Source organism: Mobula birostris, chromosome 10, assembly GCF_030028105.1.
Source record: "Mobula birostris isolate sMobBir1 chromosome 10, sMobBir1.hap1, whole genome shotgun sequence".
In the NCBI taxonomy this organism is placed as follows: domain Eukaryota; kingdom Metazoa; phylum Chordata; class Chondrichthyes; order Myliobatiformes; family Myliobatidae; genus Mobula; species Mobula birostris.
The window spans coordinates 96,702,624-96,718,435 of NC_092379.1; the positions used below are offsets into that span (position 1 = coordinate 96,702,624).

At 39.5% G+C, this 15,812-nt stretch overlaps 1 protein-coding gene across 1 annotated transcript; it reads left to right on the top strand.

Moving 5' to 3' along the window:
- Positions 1-6,548: 6,548 nt before the first annotated feature.
- LOC140204558 (probable alpha-ketoglutarate-dependent hypophosphite dioxygenase) lies at positions 6,549-10,129 on the top strand. Its single transcript, XM_072271276.1, has 6 exons — positions 6,549-6,719; positions 6,884-7,100; positions 7,211-7,302; positions 8,531-8,670; positions 8,788-8,892; positions 9,944-10,129. The coding sequence occupies exons 1-6, from the start codon at positions 6,563-6,565 to the stop codon at positions 10,049-10,051; spliced, it is 819 nt and encodes a 272-aa protein (XP_072127377.1). The 5' UTR covers positions 6,549-6,562; the 3' UTR covers positions 10,052-10,129.
- Positions 10,130-15,812: the final 5,683 nt, after the last annotated feature.

Below are 15,812 nucleotides of genomic sequence, written 5' to 3' on the forward strand. Positions count from 1 at the left end.
TTCCCAAGGGTAGGTGAGTCTAAAACTGGGGCTCTCAGATTTAAGGTGAGAGGGACAGGGTTTAAAAGGGAGCTGAGAATCAAATTTTTCACACAGATTCCCCAGAAGTAAAAGAAGATTCCCCTGCACAAATACATTTTTATACCCTTCACAATGACCTCCCTTTCCTTAGACAAACATGTATTCATCAATATCTACACTCAAGGCTGTAGATTTGCACTCCTTTAGCTTTCTCAAAACAAACCCACTTCTAGACTAACACCATTTTGCCTTTATGACTTCCATTTCATTTTGATATATATCAAAGAGGAATCTCGTTTAACTCATTCCTTACACCCTAAACCTTTTTAAAAGCTAAAGGTGATTCTGTGGACGCAGGAAAGAAACTCAGATGGTAGTTTGCCTCCCAGGTGCCAGGGTCCGGGATGTTTCAGATCGTGTCCACGATATCCTGCAGTGGGAGGGAGAACAGCCAGAGGTCATGGTACATATTGGTACCAATGACATAGGTAGGAAAAGGGAAGAGGTCCTGAAAACTGTCTACAGGGAGTTAGGAAGGAAGTTGAGAAGCAGGACTGCAAATGTAGTAATCTCAGGGTACTGCCTGTACCACGTGACAGTGAGTATAGGAATAGGATGAGGTGGAGGATCAATGCATGGCTGAGAGATTGGAGCAGGGGGCATGGATTCAGATTTCTGGATCATTGGGACCTCTTTTGGGGCAGCTGTGACCTGTACAAAAAGGACAGGTTGCACTTGAATCCCAGGGGGACCAATATCCTGGCAGGGAAGTTTGCTAAGGCTGCTGGGGAGAGTTTAAACTAGAATTGTTGGGGGGTGAAAACCAAACTGAAGAGACTGGGGAAGAGGCAGTTGGCTCACAAATAGAGAAAGCTTAGAGACAGTGTGTGAGGGAGGATAGGCAGGTGATAGAGAAGTGATGTGCTCAGACCGACGGTTCAAGATGTGTCTATTTTAATGTGAGTAGTATTGTGAACAAAGCGGAGGAGCTTAGAGCGTGGATCAGTACTTGGAGCTATGATGTGGTGGCCATTACAGAGACCTGGATGGCTCGGGGACAGGAATGGTTACTTCAAGTGCCGTGTTTTGGATGTTTCAGAACAGACAGGAAGGGAGGTAAAAGAGGTGAGGGTGTGGCACTGTTGATCAGAGATAGTGTCATGGCTGCAGAAAAGGTGGACTTCATGGAGGGATTGTCTATGGTGTCTCTGTGGGGTGGAGGTTAGGAAAAGGAAGGGGTCAATAACTCTACTGGGTGTTTTTTATAGGCCGCCCAATAGTAACAGGGATATCGAGGAGCAGATAGGGAAACAGATCCTGGAAAGGTGTAATAATAACAGAGTTGTCGTGTTGGGAGATTTTAATTTCCCAAATATCGATTGGCATCTCCCTAGAGCAGGGGTTTTAGAATGGGTTGAGTTTGTTAGGTGTGTAGAGGAAGGTTTCTTGACACAATATGTAGATAAGCCTACAAGAGGAGAGGCTGTACTTGATCTGGTATTGGGAAATGAACCTGTTCAGGTTCAGATCTCTCAGTGGGAGAGCATTTTGGAGATAGTGATCATAATTCTATCTCCTTTACAATAGCATTGGAGAGAGATAGGAACAGACAAGTTAGTTGTGTACATACATCTATTGATGCTTCTGGACACATCTTCAGTGATGTTCCTGGAATCATCAGGTGTTTCGGGTCTTTCAACATCATACAACCTCCTCCAGGTGACCCAGCCGGGGCTGATCAGACCCCAGCTTGTGTCCAGATGGCTAGCTACTTTTGACTCCATGGCTCCCCTCTTTTGAACCACAGCCATCTTGAGGCTCTCTCTGCTGCATCAGTGGTACTGCGGATGGCTCTCCTCTTCCTCTCTCCCTCATGCCCAAAATGCTGAAGGCTCTAACTAAAGAACAGGCTACAAATCCCCTACAACCAACCTCCACTGGGAGACACCTCGCTCTCCATCCAGCCTGCTGACAGTTGCTGACCAGTCCTGCGTACTTGGAGAGCTTCCTTTCAAAGGCCTCCTCCAAGCTATCTTCCCATGGGACTGTCAGCTCCAGCAGCACCACTTGCTTAGTAGACAAAGACACTAGGACAATGTCTGATCTCAGGGTGGTGGCTGTGATATGGTTGGGGAACTTCAGCTGCCCTTCGAGGTCCACCAACAGCTGCCAGTCCTTTGCAGAGGTCAGGATGCCTGCAGATGTTCTTTTGGCAGGTATTAGCTGCTCCCCAGCTCTGACAAAGGCAATGGTCTGCTTGGAGGGTCGGGACCGCTTCACCCACTCAATTCCTGCACTGATGGCTTCAGCGATGGTCTTCAGGACCTGATCATGCCTCCACCTGTACTGTCCCTCACCAAGTGCCCTTGCGCAGCCGCTGAGGATATGCCCCAGGGTTCCTCGCTTGGAGCACAGTGGGCACGCAGATGACTCTGCCTTGCCCCATGTGTGCAGGTTTGATGGGCTTGAAAGCACATCGTACACTGCCTGGATGAGAAATTAGAAAAGTGTTTAATTGGAGTAAGGGGAATTATGAGGCTGTCAGGCAAGAACTTGGAATCTTAAATTGGGAACAGATGTTCACAGGGAAAGGTACCTACAGCTTCCTTATAGTTATCTCTGTTTTTATTAGCACAACTTTTAACGTAACGCAACTTTGGCAACCAAAAACTATTCCAGAGAACTTAAATGTTAAATGTTTTCAATACGTAAACAACATTGTCATGTAGCAATTTGCTTGCAGCAAAGTCTCACGAGTAATAAAGGGAAACAAGTTCCATCAGGTTATAAATGCTCAATGTATGTGTGGTCTGTACATATGACCAAGCATTTGGGAGACCAGTGGAATGTATTTACTGGGTGTTCAATGTCTGCAGGGTCTTTTGCCATGGAAACTCTGTTTCATGCAGTATCAATACTCATTTAACTACATGTTGCTCTTGGGTTTCTTATGTTTTCATTTAAGTACATTACCTGACAACCACATTTCCAACTTGCAAACTGTTGGACTTCACCTGTATGTCCCTGGGAAGGAATAGATCATCTATTTAAAATTTTAAAAGCAGGCTGAATATTAGGCAAGACAGAAAATAATTTCCTTCACCTTCATATCTTTAATGTCCACCTGGGGGGAGGGGGGGATGAACAGAGCATTAAATATGTCCAAAACTTAGGAGCTCTAACAGTCTAAACCTTCCTGTCCTACTCCATTGACAGCTCCAAGCTACATTGACAAAAGATTATGAAATTAATACATGCTGACTGAATGGTGGCTAACGAGGTATTGAGACCTGATAATTTAATAATGCTTTTTGGTGTACTTTCATCAGGGTAATTGCAAACTTGATGCATTCTTCTGTGAAATTCCCTGCACAATTGCAGCATTAGATGAGCTAATGAAATGCCCAATCAAAATCCTTTTGTTCTTCAATACCTTTACTATTATTATGCATTATACAGTAACCATTTCCTTTAAACAAGTTGGCACTCTCAACCCTTGCATAGTAACAGCTGCTTGCTTATAAACACACCCATTTTTTCTTTACTTTCATATTCTTGGAATTTCTAACATAACCTGTCTATTACAGAATACATTACTCATTAATTTTAATTAATCAGTTACAGCTTCCTTATAGTTATCTCTGTCTTTATTAGCACAACCTTTAACATAACGCAACTTTAGCAACCAAAAAATATTCCAGAGAACTTAAATGTTAAATGTTTTTAATACGTAGTCATCATTGTCATGTGGCAGTTTGTATGCAGCAAGGTCTCACAAGTAGTAATTGGACTAGGGGTACACATAAATAACTAGAAATGCTTCGATTTCAAAATTTGTCTTTCTTCTAAGTTATGCTTTTTTGTGACTGTATTTTACTGCTCTCTTATATATGCTTGCTATCTTATATAGTGCTGTGTATGATGGTTAGCACTGTATTTTGCACCTGGCTCTAGAGTAATTTTGTTTTGTTTATTCATGGGTATTAATGTATGGCCTGTCCTGCCATGATGATGTCTTACTCAAGTAGAAGGAGCAACATCTCATAATGCACCTGGGTCGCCCGCAACCTGATGGCATGAAGATCGAGTTCTCTAACTTCCAGTCATAATGATGCTGGAATGACTGACCATCAAACACTTGGGGAAAACCACCAATGTTTGATTTCCTGGGCCTGTACTCACTGGAGTTCAGAAGTATGATGTGGGGTTGGGGGGGAATGAGAGGCCTCGAGAGACTGAACATGGCAAGGATGTTTCTAGTAGAGGAGGAACCTAGCACAGCCTCAAGCTAGAAGTACATCCTTGTAGATGAATGAGGAGGAATTTTGTTAGCCAGAAGGTGGTGAAACTGTGGAACTGATTGCCAAAAATGGCTGTGGAGGCCAAGTAATTGGGTTCATTTAAAACTGAGTTTGATTGGTTTTTGATTAGTCAGGCCATTAAAGTTAATGGGAGAAGAAAAGAGAATGGTGTTCAGAGGGGAAATAAATCAACCTTGAATGAATGGCAGAACAGATTCAATGGGCCGAACGGCCTAATTCTGTTCATATGTACAAGTATCTATCTTCCTACGGGTAGAAATTCATGCAGTAGAGAGATTTTCCGCAGGTTCCTAATAATTTTTTGGTGGTTTCATTGTTACCACATTCAAAGGATGCTGTCTTAATGTCACCCACATCTTAGGGATTCAGCTTTTGTATTTCTGCATATATCAGGTTGCAATAAGCTCTGAAGATAAATTGTCTTTTCAGATGATAATCTGCTTCTTTTAAGCAAATGAATGTGGCTAGACACTATTCTTAATGACATTTTCGATTATCTTGCTGATTGAAACAGGTTGATGGGGCAGTGATTAGTTGGACTGGATCTGTCCTGTGTTTTGCTAGTGGGAGCTTATATGAACAATCTGTCACTGAGTTGTTACGTGGATGGCAACAATGAATATAGAATTTGAGTCAGGTTATATAAACAAACAACCATATTTATTAACCTCTGCTCAAAATATAGGAAAGTAAATAAACTAGCTTAACCAGAAGTTAACAGGCAACTATATTGAACAGACAGTCAAACTTATAAACTGTTCTTAAAGAGTTCTCATCCAAGCACAGACTTAAAGTGGTAAATTCAAAAGTCCATGTGACTTATACAGTCATTAAGGAGAGACTTCCCCGAAACAACAATTTTTTCGAAGCAATGACGAATCTATCGATCTCAGCCGAGAGATGCCTTGTCCAAAGGAATCACGAAGAAATAAAGGAACTGACTTTTTGACTGGAGGGTGGTCACTGCACAAACCTTCCCACTCTGGCAGGGGTTTTACTCAAAAGTGCATGCCATAATTCCCGAACAAAGATTAAAAAGGTCGATCATTCCCAAGAAGCTGAACGACATTAACTTTACCCAATCCTTTGCTCAGAGAACTCTGGTAATCTCTTCACACTCCGATACTGGACTGTAAAGGAAAACAAAGCTGTAACAAACAAAAACTGGCAGCGATTGGCGAAACTGCCGGCAACAACGTTACACTAAAAATAAAAATGAGAACTAAGTCACCGTGGTGGGCTTTTTTTTTTTACCATGCCATCACGTGACATCACATCACTCCATTATCACAAGACTATTACATCCTTCCAATAGCATGAGACCATTATATCATATCACAAGATATGTAACAGAGTTAATGCCTACATTGTTGCTGGAACACATTGATAAGACGCACGACTGGCTATGGAGTTTAGCACAGCCAAAGGCTTCACGTGCCATGGGCTTTGGTGCATCTTGGTTACTCACTCACCCCGAAAGATCGTGTGAATCAAATTGGCGTTAGTGATGATCGTGACTTATGCTGGGTGCTAAGACTAATCTTTCCCTCTTCACAATGAAAATATAAATATTCTAGCCACATCTCACCTACCATTATTGAGGATGGGTATGCCCATTAAACCTGTTTCTCAATTTATCTGTTTAATTCTACATGACCATTCATGATAAGGCGGGCTGACACGGCTGGTCTTTGATCTGGTCCATTGGTTGTGTGATCACCACATACCACAGCTAATAACTAGCATCAATATAATTCTATGTTGTAGCTATACCAGTTAACACTTCGTTTTTAACTATTCATGTGGAATGTTCTTCTATATCCTCATTGAATAAGGGTCGGTTTTCTGGCTTAATGGTGGAGTCAGTGATACAACAGTGATGGTTGAAAATAATCCTGCTTCTAGGCTAAAGGAAATTACATAAAAAGTGTGGGATTTTCCAGCATCAACTATGTGTTGTGATCGATGAAAAAATAATATTATTTTGTATATTCCAGGTACGAAGGTAACATGGATTCATTCAGAGGTGAAACTACAGTTACATATATCTTTTGTTCTTGCATAATTTCATCACCACTCAAATGCATTTCTGATAGGCTGCATGCAAGGAAGCAGTTGAGAGTTGTATGCAAATGAATTTTCCTGAAGTATATTTAAACTAGCTGCTTGAGGAACCAATACAACTTCAGAAGACAGAAGGGATAAAACAAGTTGTCGACATGGAAAGCAAGGCAACTAACTTGAAGAATGCCTATGAAACCAACGGCTTTATTACAGGAATCCAGGTCCTGAACAAAAATGAATTGGCACAGGCTCTTCAGAACTTCTCAGCTCTTGAGGAGAAATTTGTTACGGATCTTTGTCTAGTCATGCAGTGTATGTACATTCAACAGTTTGTCTGCACTGTTAGAATATGCAATACAATCAAACATTCTATCTTGCATTTTCAATTTTGTTATATATTTATCATATTTACAGTAAGGATGGAATTATGTAAAATTTAAACTTACTTAGTTTCTTCTTCTGGGTGTGTGTTCCAGGTAAAGTGCACACCCAATACAACCTTCATAATATACATTTAGAGCACCCATGGGTGATGGATTTAGCTACACATCCTCGGGTGCTACAAACCATCACTGCAGTCTTGGGTGATAACATCATTCTTCTCGACTCTCGGTTTATCTGTAAGTATCCAGCCTCGGATGTCCCTCACAAAAACAACATTGCTCCATTTGTTGCCTGGCATCAGGACATCAGGTAAGTCAGGGATTACAGTACAGAAACAAAAAGATTGGGACATGCTTTTCTAAATATAACTATCCTGTAAGTGTTATCAGACTTAATCTTATGCTGTTCATTATCTGCAGGTACTGGGGGTTTGAAGGAGGTCCTGTGGCATCTGTATGGTTGGCCCTTGATGATGTTGACCAAGAAAATGGAGTCCTACAAGTTATTCCAGGTTAAATTTAAAGAAGTTTGTTTACATTGTTTTCATTTATTGGCCCATAAATAGGCGTAGACCGTTTGCCACTCAACTTTATTCTGCCAAACATTTCAGTGATGTTTGAGCTGAACCTTCTTTGCACTTATCTGGCTTTATTCTGTATCCTTTGATTGTCCTGGATTAAAAAAAAATCTCAGTCTTTAAAACTGAATTTGACTTGGAATCCAGTTTTTCAGATAAATAGATCCATAGTGAATATCTCACAGTTTTGCCTTTGAAAAGCAACTCTTCACATTTTGTTCACTTAGTTTATTTTGGCTTGTCTTTCCACAGACACAAATTACTGTGCATCCTATCTTAACATTAACTGCAAACTTAAATATACAATTGGCTGGAGGAAACACAGTTGGTTAATTGTGCCAGCTATGAGAAGCGTCTCTCTATCATCTCTTTTTGTGTTTAACTAAATTTATGACATAGTTAACTTTAGTTCTGTGCCATGCAAGTTCATGTACATCCCAGCTTAGATCATGTAGCCCAGTAGCCGTCTCAAAAATTTTAGTTCTTGACAGGCTCAAAATCTGAAAAACTCAGCAAATCAGGCAGCACCTGTGACGGGAGAAACAGATTTGACACTTTGGATTATGACCTCTCAGAACTTCCCTATATATTTCTAAGCTATTATACATAGTCTATAATTCTTCGTTCTCAAACCCAGCTCTCAACCTTTTTTCAATAATATATAACCATATAACAATTACAGCACGGAAACAGGCCATCTTGGCCCTTCTAGTCCATGCCGAACTCTTACGTTCACCTAGTCCCACCGACCTGCACTCAGCCCATAACCCTCCATTCCTTTCCTGTCCATATACCTATCCAATTTAACTTTAAATGACAACATCGAACCTGCCTCAACTACTTCTGCTGGAAGCTCATTCCACACAGCTACCACTCTCTGAGTAAAGAAGTTCCCCCTCATGTTACCTCTAAACTTTTGCCCTTTAACTCTCAACTCATGTCCTCTTGTTTGAATCTCCCCCACTCTCAATGGAAAAAGCCTATCCACGTCAACGCTATCTATCCCCCTCATAATTTTAAATACCTCTATCAGGTCCCCCCTCAACCTTCTACGCTCCAATGGAGTATGAAGTGCAAAGTTTCAATCCAATCAAATCTTTGATATCAAGAGAATTTAAATTATTTTCCAGAGGGCTTATGTTATGATCAATGATATTTTTAGGAAGCCACAAGCAAGGATTACTGGAACATAAAACAAGTGCAGCTGCTGGGAATATGTTAACATTCAATCAGGAAATTCCTGCGCACTTGATTGAAAAAGAGAAAGCTGTTCAATGTCCTCTGAAAGCAGGAGAAATGTCGGTGAGTGGAATGCTGGAATCAAAACTACAAATAATGTACGGGTGTATATAGAATTTTTACAAATTTTCCACTGTACTTTTAAATTTTATAACCTGTTTTTATTTTTTAAAAATTCAGGTTCATGATGGTTTGACTGTTCACTTTAGTGAACCGAACTTTTCAAACAGACGCAGATGTGGCTTTGTGATCCGTTATGTCCCAACCAAGGCTTATCCTGTTGACGTGAGTATTTAACTACACATTAAAGAGATGTGAAATAACTTGCACTTTTCAATAATTTGTATTTCCATGATATCTGTTAATCTGTGGAAATTCAAGAGAAAGGCTAATATATCTGTAGACCTCAAACACTCCAAACCCATTTCATTAAATTTTCACTGCTTTGAAAGGTTGTTTCAACCTCTCTCTCTAATCCTCCACCCCAAATGAAATTCAATTGTATGCTTGAGCTATTTCTCCTTGTCAACTGACTTACTAGCAGCCAGAAACCCAACTGGCATTAGTACCCCAATCAACACTGAATCCATAGCGAGGGCCAACAAACCTAACCAGAAATCCTAGGCATTAATGGCCTAAAATTTGATCAGAATTTTTCCTAGTGAAATGAAATTGATCTATACATATCACTGCCCAGCAAAAAGGAGCCTACATCACATGCAATCTCTTATAATGCCCAGTTACATTTGAGTACTTAATTCCCTACTTTGCTGCCAAATTATTAAAAGACAGCAGCTTTGTCATAACGTTGTGTGAAAGACCACTGTAATTGCCAATGCCACTGCACCCAATGAAATTGTTTTACAAATTCCAACGATCTAATCCTCTACCTTATAACATATCTGAATACCAGAAAGAAAATTTAGCAAAGGAGTTAAGAGCATCTCTTGCAACAACCAACACTTAGCATTTCAGACTGGATGATGGAATTAAAACCTGGGGTTGTTTAACTGGATGATGTACTGGATTTTGTAACGGAGTAGTACCATTAGAAAACTGAGGTGGAAATGAGAAATATTAAAGTAAGTTAGCTAGGTTTGATGGGGAACATGGAAGCCTGCAATTAACACTTGAACATTACAACAAACCCCAGGTGACAAAACATCAAGTGTCTGTATACACATGAATTAAACAACCTAGATTAGACCAGGCTAATCAGATCATTTGTTCACATCTAATTCATGACCGAATATCCAAATGTGCCTGTGCAATGTATATTTATGTTAAACATTTTGTTGGATGTATTTACTAATACCAATTATTACTTTCATTTCAGGATCCAGACAGACCTCGTACTTTCCCTGCCACAGTACTAGTTGCAGGAGAAGACAAATACCAACACTTTAAAAACCATGCACCAAGTACTTTTACCAAAACATTTTGAAAATGTTACAGGATTATCAAGTGATTACTGCTTAAAACTTTTAACTACACAAACATTTACTGTATATCTATCTGTTGCTCTGATTATTAATGAAGTTTTGTTCTTTATGTAAAAATATGTGGTTTTCTGCAACGTATACACCTGTATAGAATTGGTTAATAAAAATACTTTTGGATATGGTAACATGATTGTTGTCAGCTTTCTCAATCATTTATTCTGAGCATTTGTAGAATTTACACAGTCTTACTGAGGCCTGCCCCAGGAAATAATGTATGTCAGTCCCTTAGGAAACTCATGCAGATATTCTTGATAGATATGCTCAACATGTGCTGACTTACCCTAGCACTGCACACTTATATGTTCCACAGAAGTTTGAGGGAGTTTGCGGAGTCCCAGGCCATGGCTCTAACCTAGTCTTGGTTGATCTTTCAAAGCAAGCACCACTTCTGCTCTCTATGAGGCAAATGGAAACCTCTCTGTTAAAAAAAAACAGAGACCTAACTCAAAGGCTTAGAACAAATTGTAGAATGTCAAACTAAATAGAAAATACTAGAAACAGGCAGCAAATGTGGAAAGAGTTACTGTTTCAGTTTGTTTAATATTTCATCAGTCATGAGGTAGGATCTCCAAACTGAAATTTTAACTCTGTTCCTCTTTCCACAAGTTCAAGTATTCAATTTTGATTTCATATTTACACTGTCTGTACTTTTTTCCATTTTAATGTTGTACAGGCCTTTTTCAGTGTAACTAGGTTGACTAATCAGAGATAAATCTCAAACTGCATTAAACAATGATGTTTTGTCAAGCACCACGGTTAGTAACAACCAAATGACTTGCTTTGAAGCTGGATTAGTTGGTGCCAGTTTTGTAGAAGCCACTTGTGCAAAATTCAGTTGTATCTGGAGTGCTTACAAGTAACTCCAGGTGAAATTGCTACAATCACTTCTGGTCTCAAACCACTTTGACATAATCTATCATTTTTCCCAATGTCAAGCACCCATTTTAAGATATCATTGGTTGCTTATGGTATGTTTAAGCCTGTACAAATATAAATTGGATCTCAAAACTCCACTCAATGACTATCACAGAACAGATCCAGAAGAATGAGAATTCTCTGTTATTAAAAGGAACCCTGTGCTGATATTGGAGAGCCTAACTAGACACTTCAGAATTCACTGTAGGCTGAAGACTTCTTCCAAAATCAATAGGAGTGCCTTAACCTAACAGTGAGTTTTTATCCCGTATTTTGTTGTTGAGTGAAACGTTCAATAGATGACTCAGTAGTCTCAGCATATTTAGGATACTGATCATCCACTTGCAAAAGAACCAATTTATTTCAACTACAACCTTCTGGGCAATAATCGTGTTCCAGGGAAATGAAACGGAGCCTATACTGATATCCTACGGAGAAGAAAGTTGCACCTACCATAAAAAAAAAGACTTACGGTAACGTAGCAGCACAAGTGGTATTGAAGATGTCCATTTTTGGTCATAGCAAAAGCAACACAGTATTCAAAATGAAGCACTGTCAACAAATACTTGTGGCAAGAACACAGTGACCTCTGCTCACGAGTTAGTTTGTGTCTCTTTTCCTCTTGAAAGGACAACTTACTAGGCCTTGCCTCCTGTGTATATGGTTTCCCCTCTATTCTTTCCAGTCCTTCCTTAACAGAGGAGAAGAAGGTCATTGAGGAGGTCCATCACAGGCAAAGCCCACCCCACCATCGAGTACATTTGTGTGGAACACAGCCACACGAAAGCAGCATCCAGGCCTTGTCCTTTTCTCACTGTTACCATTGGCCAGGAGGTACAGAAGCCTTAGGTATCACACCACCAGGTTCAGGAAGAGTTATTACTCTATGACTGGCATAGATAACTTCACTCACAAGTACTCTGAACTGATTTTACGACCTAGATACTCACTTTCAAGGATTCTTTACAACACATCCTCTCAGTAGTAGTTTTATTTTTCACATTTTTGTCTTCTTTTGCTCATTGGCGTTTGTCAGTCTTTGGTTATTTACAGTCTGTACAGATTTTCATAAAATTCTATTTTTTTTCTGTAACTGCCTGCAAGAAGAAAAATCTCAAGTTAGTATACAATATGTACTTGGATAATAGATTTTCTTTGAATGCTAAACTTTATAAGTTTAAGTCAGACTTTATATATTATAGGCATCTGTTAGTCTCGTGAGACCATGGATTTGCGCCTTAGAAGGTTTCCAGGGCGCAGGCCTGGGCAAGGTTGTATGGAAGACCAGCAGTCGCCCATGCTGCAAGTCTCCCCTCCCCACACCACCGATGTTGTCCGAGGGAAGGGCGTTAGGACCCATACAGCTTGGCACCGGTGTTGTCACAGAGCAACGTGTGGTTAAGTGCCTTGCTCAAGGACACACCATGCTGCCTCAGCCAAGGCTCCAACTAGTGACCTTCAGATCACTAGACCGACGCCTTAACCGCTTGGCCAAGTGCCTACACAATTGTATATTAATAGAGGTATTAAAACATCAATGGTATAGCTAGGGATGGTGTTGAGCTGTGTGTGCTATAAGAACTTGAAGTTTCTTTTAGTATTACATGGATTTTCATTCATTGAAGATATAACTATAAGCTCCTGCTGGAATCTTCAAATGATGGCTCTGGTAGGTATCATGCATAAGTTTCACTCTTAAAGCCTTGGCATACAAGACCTATTACCTGCCACAAATGTTATAGATTAGGCCTTCAAAGTAAATCACAAAGATGTCACCCTCTCCTCAGCAGCCTTCCTCTCCTTAAAGGCAGCATTAGTTGTGTGTTACTGCTGCCTACTGCCGTGAAGAATGATCTTTGAGGTGAAGTGTTGTTGATCCTGTTCTGTGAAGGGCTGTCCCAATGACAAATATACATCTCCCATCTTCATACCTCTTTCTCAGTATAAACTACTCTGATACGTTCCAACTGCTTTTTTGATTTTTTTTCTGATTTTTAATATAAACTTAATTTAGTCTCTGTCAAATACAATAATATTTCATTGAACCAAAACAGATGAAATCTAACTTCCAGAAGTGTTTGAATTTTATTTCTTCACAGTTTCATTTGATGTCAAGGCAATTGGAATAAAGTTGTACATTCTCAACCATCCTTTCTATTTCAAACTTACTCAATTTTTATCAATAAGGATTGGGTAAAAATTTAGTCACGCCATCAAACAGGTAACAAAAACAAATACTTTCTTGTCAGTGTAACTTGTGATTCAAATACTTCATGACCTCACAGGCTTTTAGAGGCAGTGAATATGCTAAGTTGGTTTCCCTATAATAATTTGCTGAGCAGCAGCTCATAATGCCCTATCACTAACCTGCTGTAATTTCCTGAAATGATCACATGGCCAGGTTGATGGTGCTAATTCATCTGGGAACAATTTGGTAAGGCTCCAAGAATGAGCGCAAGGGTTGCGATGTGCAATTAATTTGCTTCCATTTAACATAAATTCATTCTCCCCAATCATACACATACAAACTTGCAATTCTTGATGCTATCATTGATTGGATTATCACCTTAAGAAGGAGAAGCCACATTTCATTCAACCAGTTAAAAAAAAACTTGAATGTCATAAATAGGCTAAAAAAAGACATGGAATTTAATGCAAACAAATGTGAGGTGGACCAACCAGGGGGGTCTTATACAGTGAACAGTGGGGCACTGAGAAGTGTGGTAGAAAAAAGCAATCTGGGAGTACAAGTCCATAATTCATTGAAAGTGACATCACAGGTAAATAGGGTTGTAACGAAAGCTTTTGGTACATTTGCCTTCATAGTCTCTTGAGTACAGGAGATGGAACGCTGTGTTGAAGTTGTATAAGATGTTGGTGAGGCCTAATTTGGAGTATTGCGTGCTGTTTTGGTCACTTGCCTACAGGAAACATGTAAATAAGGTTGAAGGAGTACAGAGATAATTTACAAGAATGTTGCTGGGTCTGGAGGACCTGAGTTATAAGGAAAGATGGAATAGGTTAGGACTTTATTCCGTGGAACATAGAAGATTGAGAGGAGATTTAATCGAGGTATGCAAAATGATGAGGGGTAGCAGCAGGGTAAATGCAAGCAGGCTTTTTCCACTGCAATTGGATGTGACTACTGCACCTAGAGGTCATGGGTTAAGAGTGAAAGGTGAAAAGTTTAAGGGGAACATGAGGAGGAACTTTATCACTCACAGGGTTGTAAGAGTATGGAATGAGTTGCCAGCACAAGTGAAGCATGTGAGCCAAATTCAACATTTAAGAGAAGTTTGGATGATAGAAGAATGGAGGACAATAGTCCCTGTGCAGGTTGAGAGGAGCAGTCTGCTTAAGTGGTTCGGCATGGCTCCAGAGGACTGGAAAATTTCAAATGTCACTCCATTCTTTGAGAAAGGAGGGAGGCAGCAGAAAGGAAATTATAGACCAATTAGCCTGACCTCAGTGACAGGTAAGATGTTGGAGTCAATTGATAAGGATGAGGTTATGGAATACTTGGTGACACATGACAAGATAGGACAAAGTCAACATGCTTTCGTTAAGGGAAAATCTTGCCTGACAAACCTGTTGGAATTCTTTAAGGAAATTGCAAGTAGGATAAATAAAGGGGATGCAGTGCATGTTTCATATCTGGACTTTCAGAAAACATATGACAAGGTGCCACACATGAGGCAGCATACCAAGTTAAGAGTCTATGGTATTATACCCAAATTATTGGCATGGTTAGAGCATTAGCTGATTGGTAGGAGGCAGTGAGTGGGAATAAAAGGATCCATTTCTGGTTGGCTGCTAGTGACTAGTGGTGTTCCACAGGGGTTGGTGTTAGGACTGCTTCTTTATCAATTATTTAGCACTGATTCTTGAGAATTTGGATAAAACAGGTTTAAATTTTGAAAAGGAAAAAATTTAAATGTTAAGAAATCTAAACTTATATGTTTATAGAACAAGGTCTCACCAGTCAAGCAATATTTCTGTGCAACCTCCTGATTTTGTAATTTTTTCATAAAATATGTGTTTTTCCTGTCATTACTTAGTTTTTGTCAACACAGTCAGACACAATAAAAAGCTAATTATTCCTAATTATTTAGTCTTATATAGATTTAGAGCTAAATCATTGTGTCTACACCATAGGTACATATATATGCTGTTAAATGTTGGATATTCACTTTTGTTCATTTTTTATACTATTTCACGTGTACTCCTTTAAAAACTTTACATCATGCAACTGTTATCACTAGCATTAAATATACAAAATAACAATTTTGGACATTTAAAAAACTCATTTTTAATTTTAAAGAGACAATTACTGTAATAAATCAACTGCTTTGGAGGAGCAGATGGTAAGCATGTTAATTTAAAACAAAGTGCCATCTGACAGTGGTGACTGAGACCTGACTATGGTGGCAGTGGCCTAATTACAACAAACAATTCCAACCTTTTCACCACTCAGGTCAATGCTTCCTTGCTTAACAACTTTATTTAGAAATTTGATACAACAAATAACAATTTGTTATGTACATTTTATCCTTCTGTAAATATTAACAACGGTAAACAGCAAAATAAAAACTACAGTACAACTGCAATGTTTAAGCATAAACATCAGAAAACACACCAGGAACTAAAAAAAAAATTCCCTCCATTTCTGGGATTGAAAATCTTCAAAAACATTCAGTCAGCTTTATCAGGAAGTAGACGATTAATATGCTTCTCCTCTATGAATCCATGACTTCAGCAGACAGGTGGTAGATCTCCCTCGTCCTGCTT

Excerpts from the sequence above, each read along its gene's own strand:
- LOC140204558 (XM_072271276.1), top strand. The coding sequence starts at position 6,563 with ATGGAAAGCAAGGCAACTAACTTGAAGAATGCCTATGAAACCAACGGC. Across the intron at positions 6,720-6,883 it reads TCTTTGTCTAGTCATGCAGT|GTAAAGTGCACACCCAATAC; the intron begins GTATGTACATTC and ends TGTGTGTTCCAG. Across the intron at positions 7,303-8,530 it reads AGTCCTACAAGTTATTCCAG|GAAGCCACAAGCAAGGATTA; the intron begins GTTAAATTTAAA and ends TGATATTTTTAG.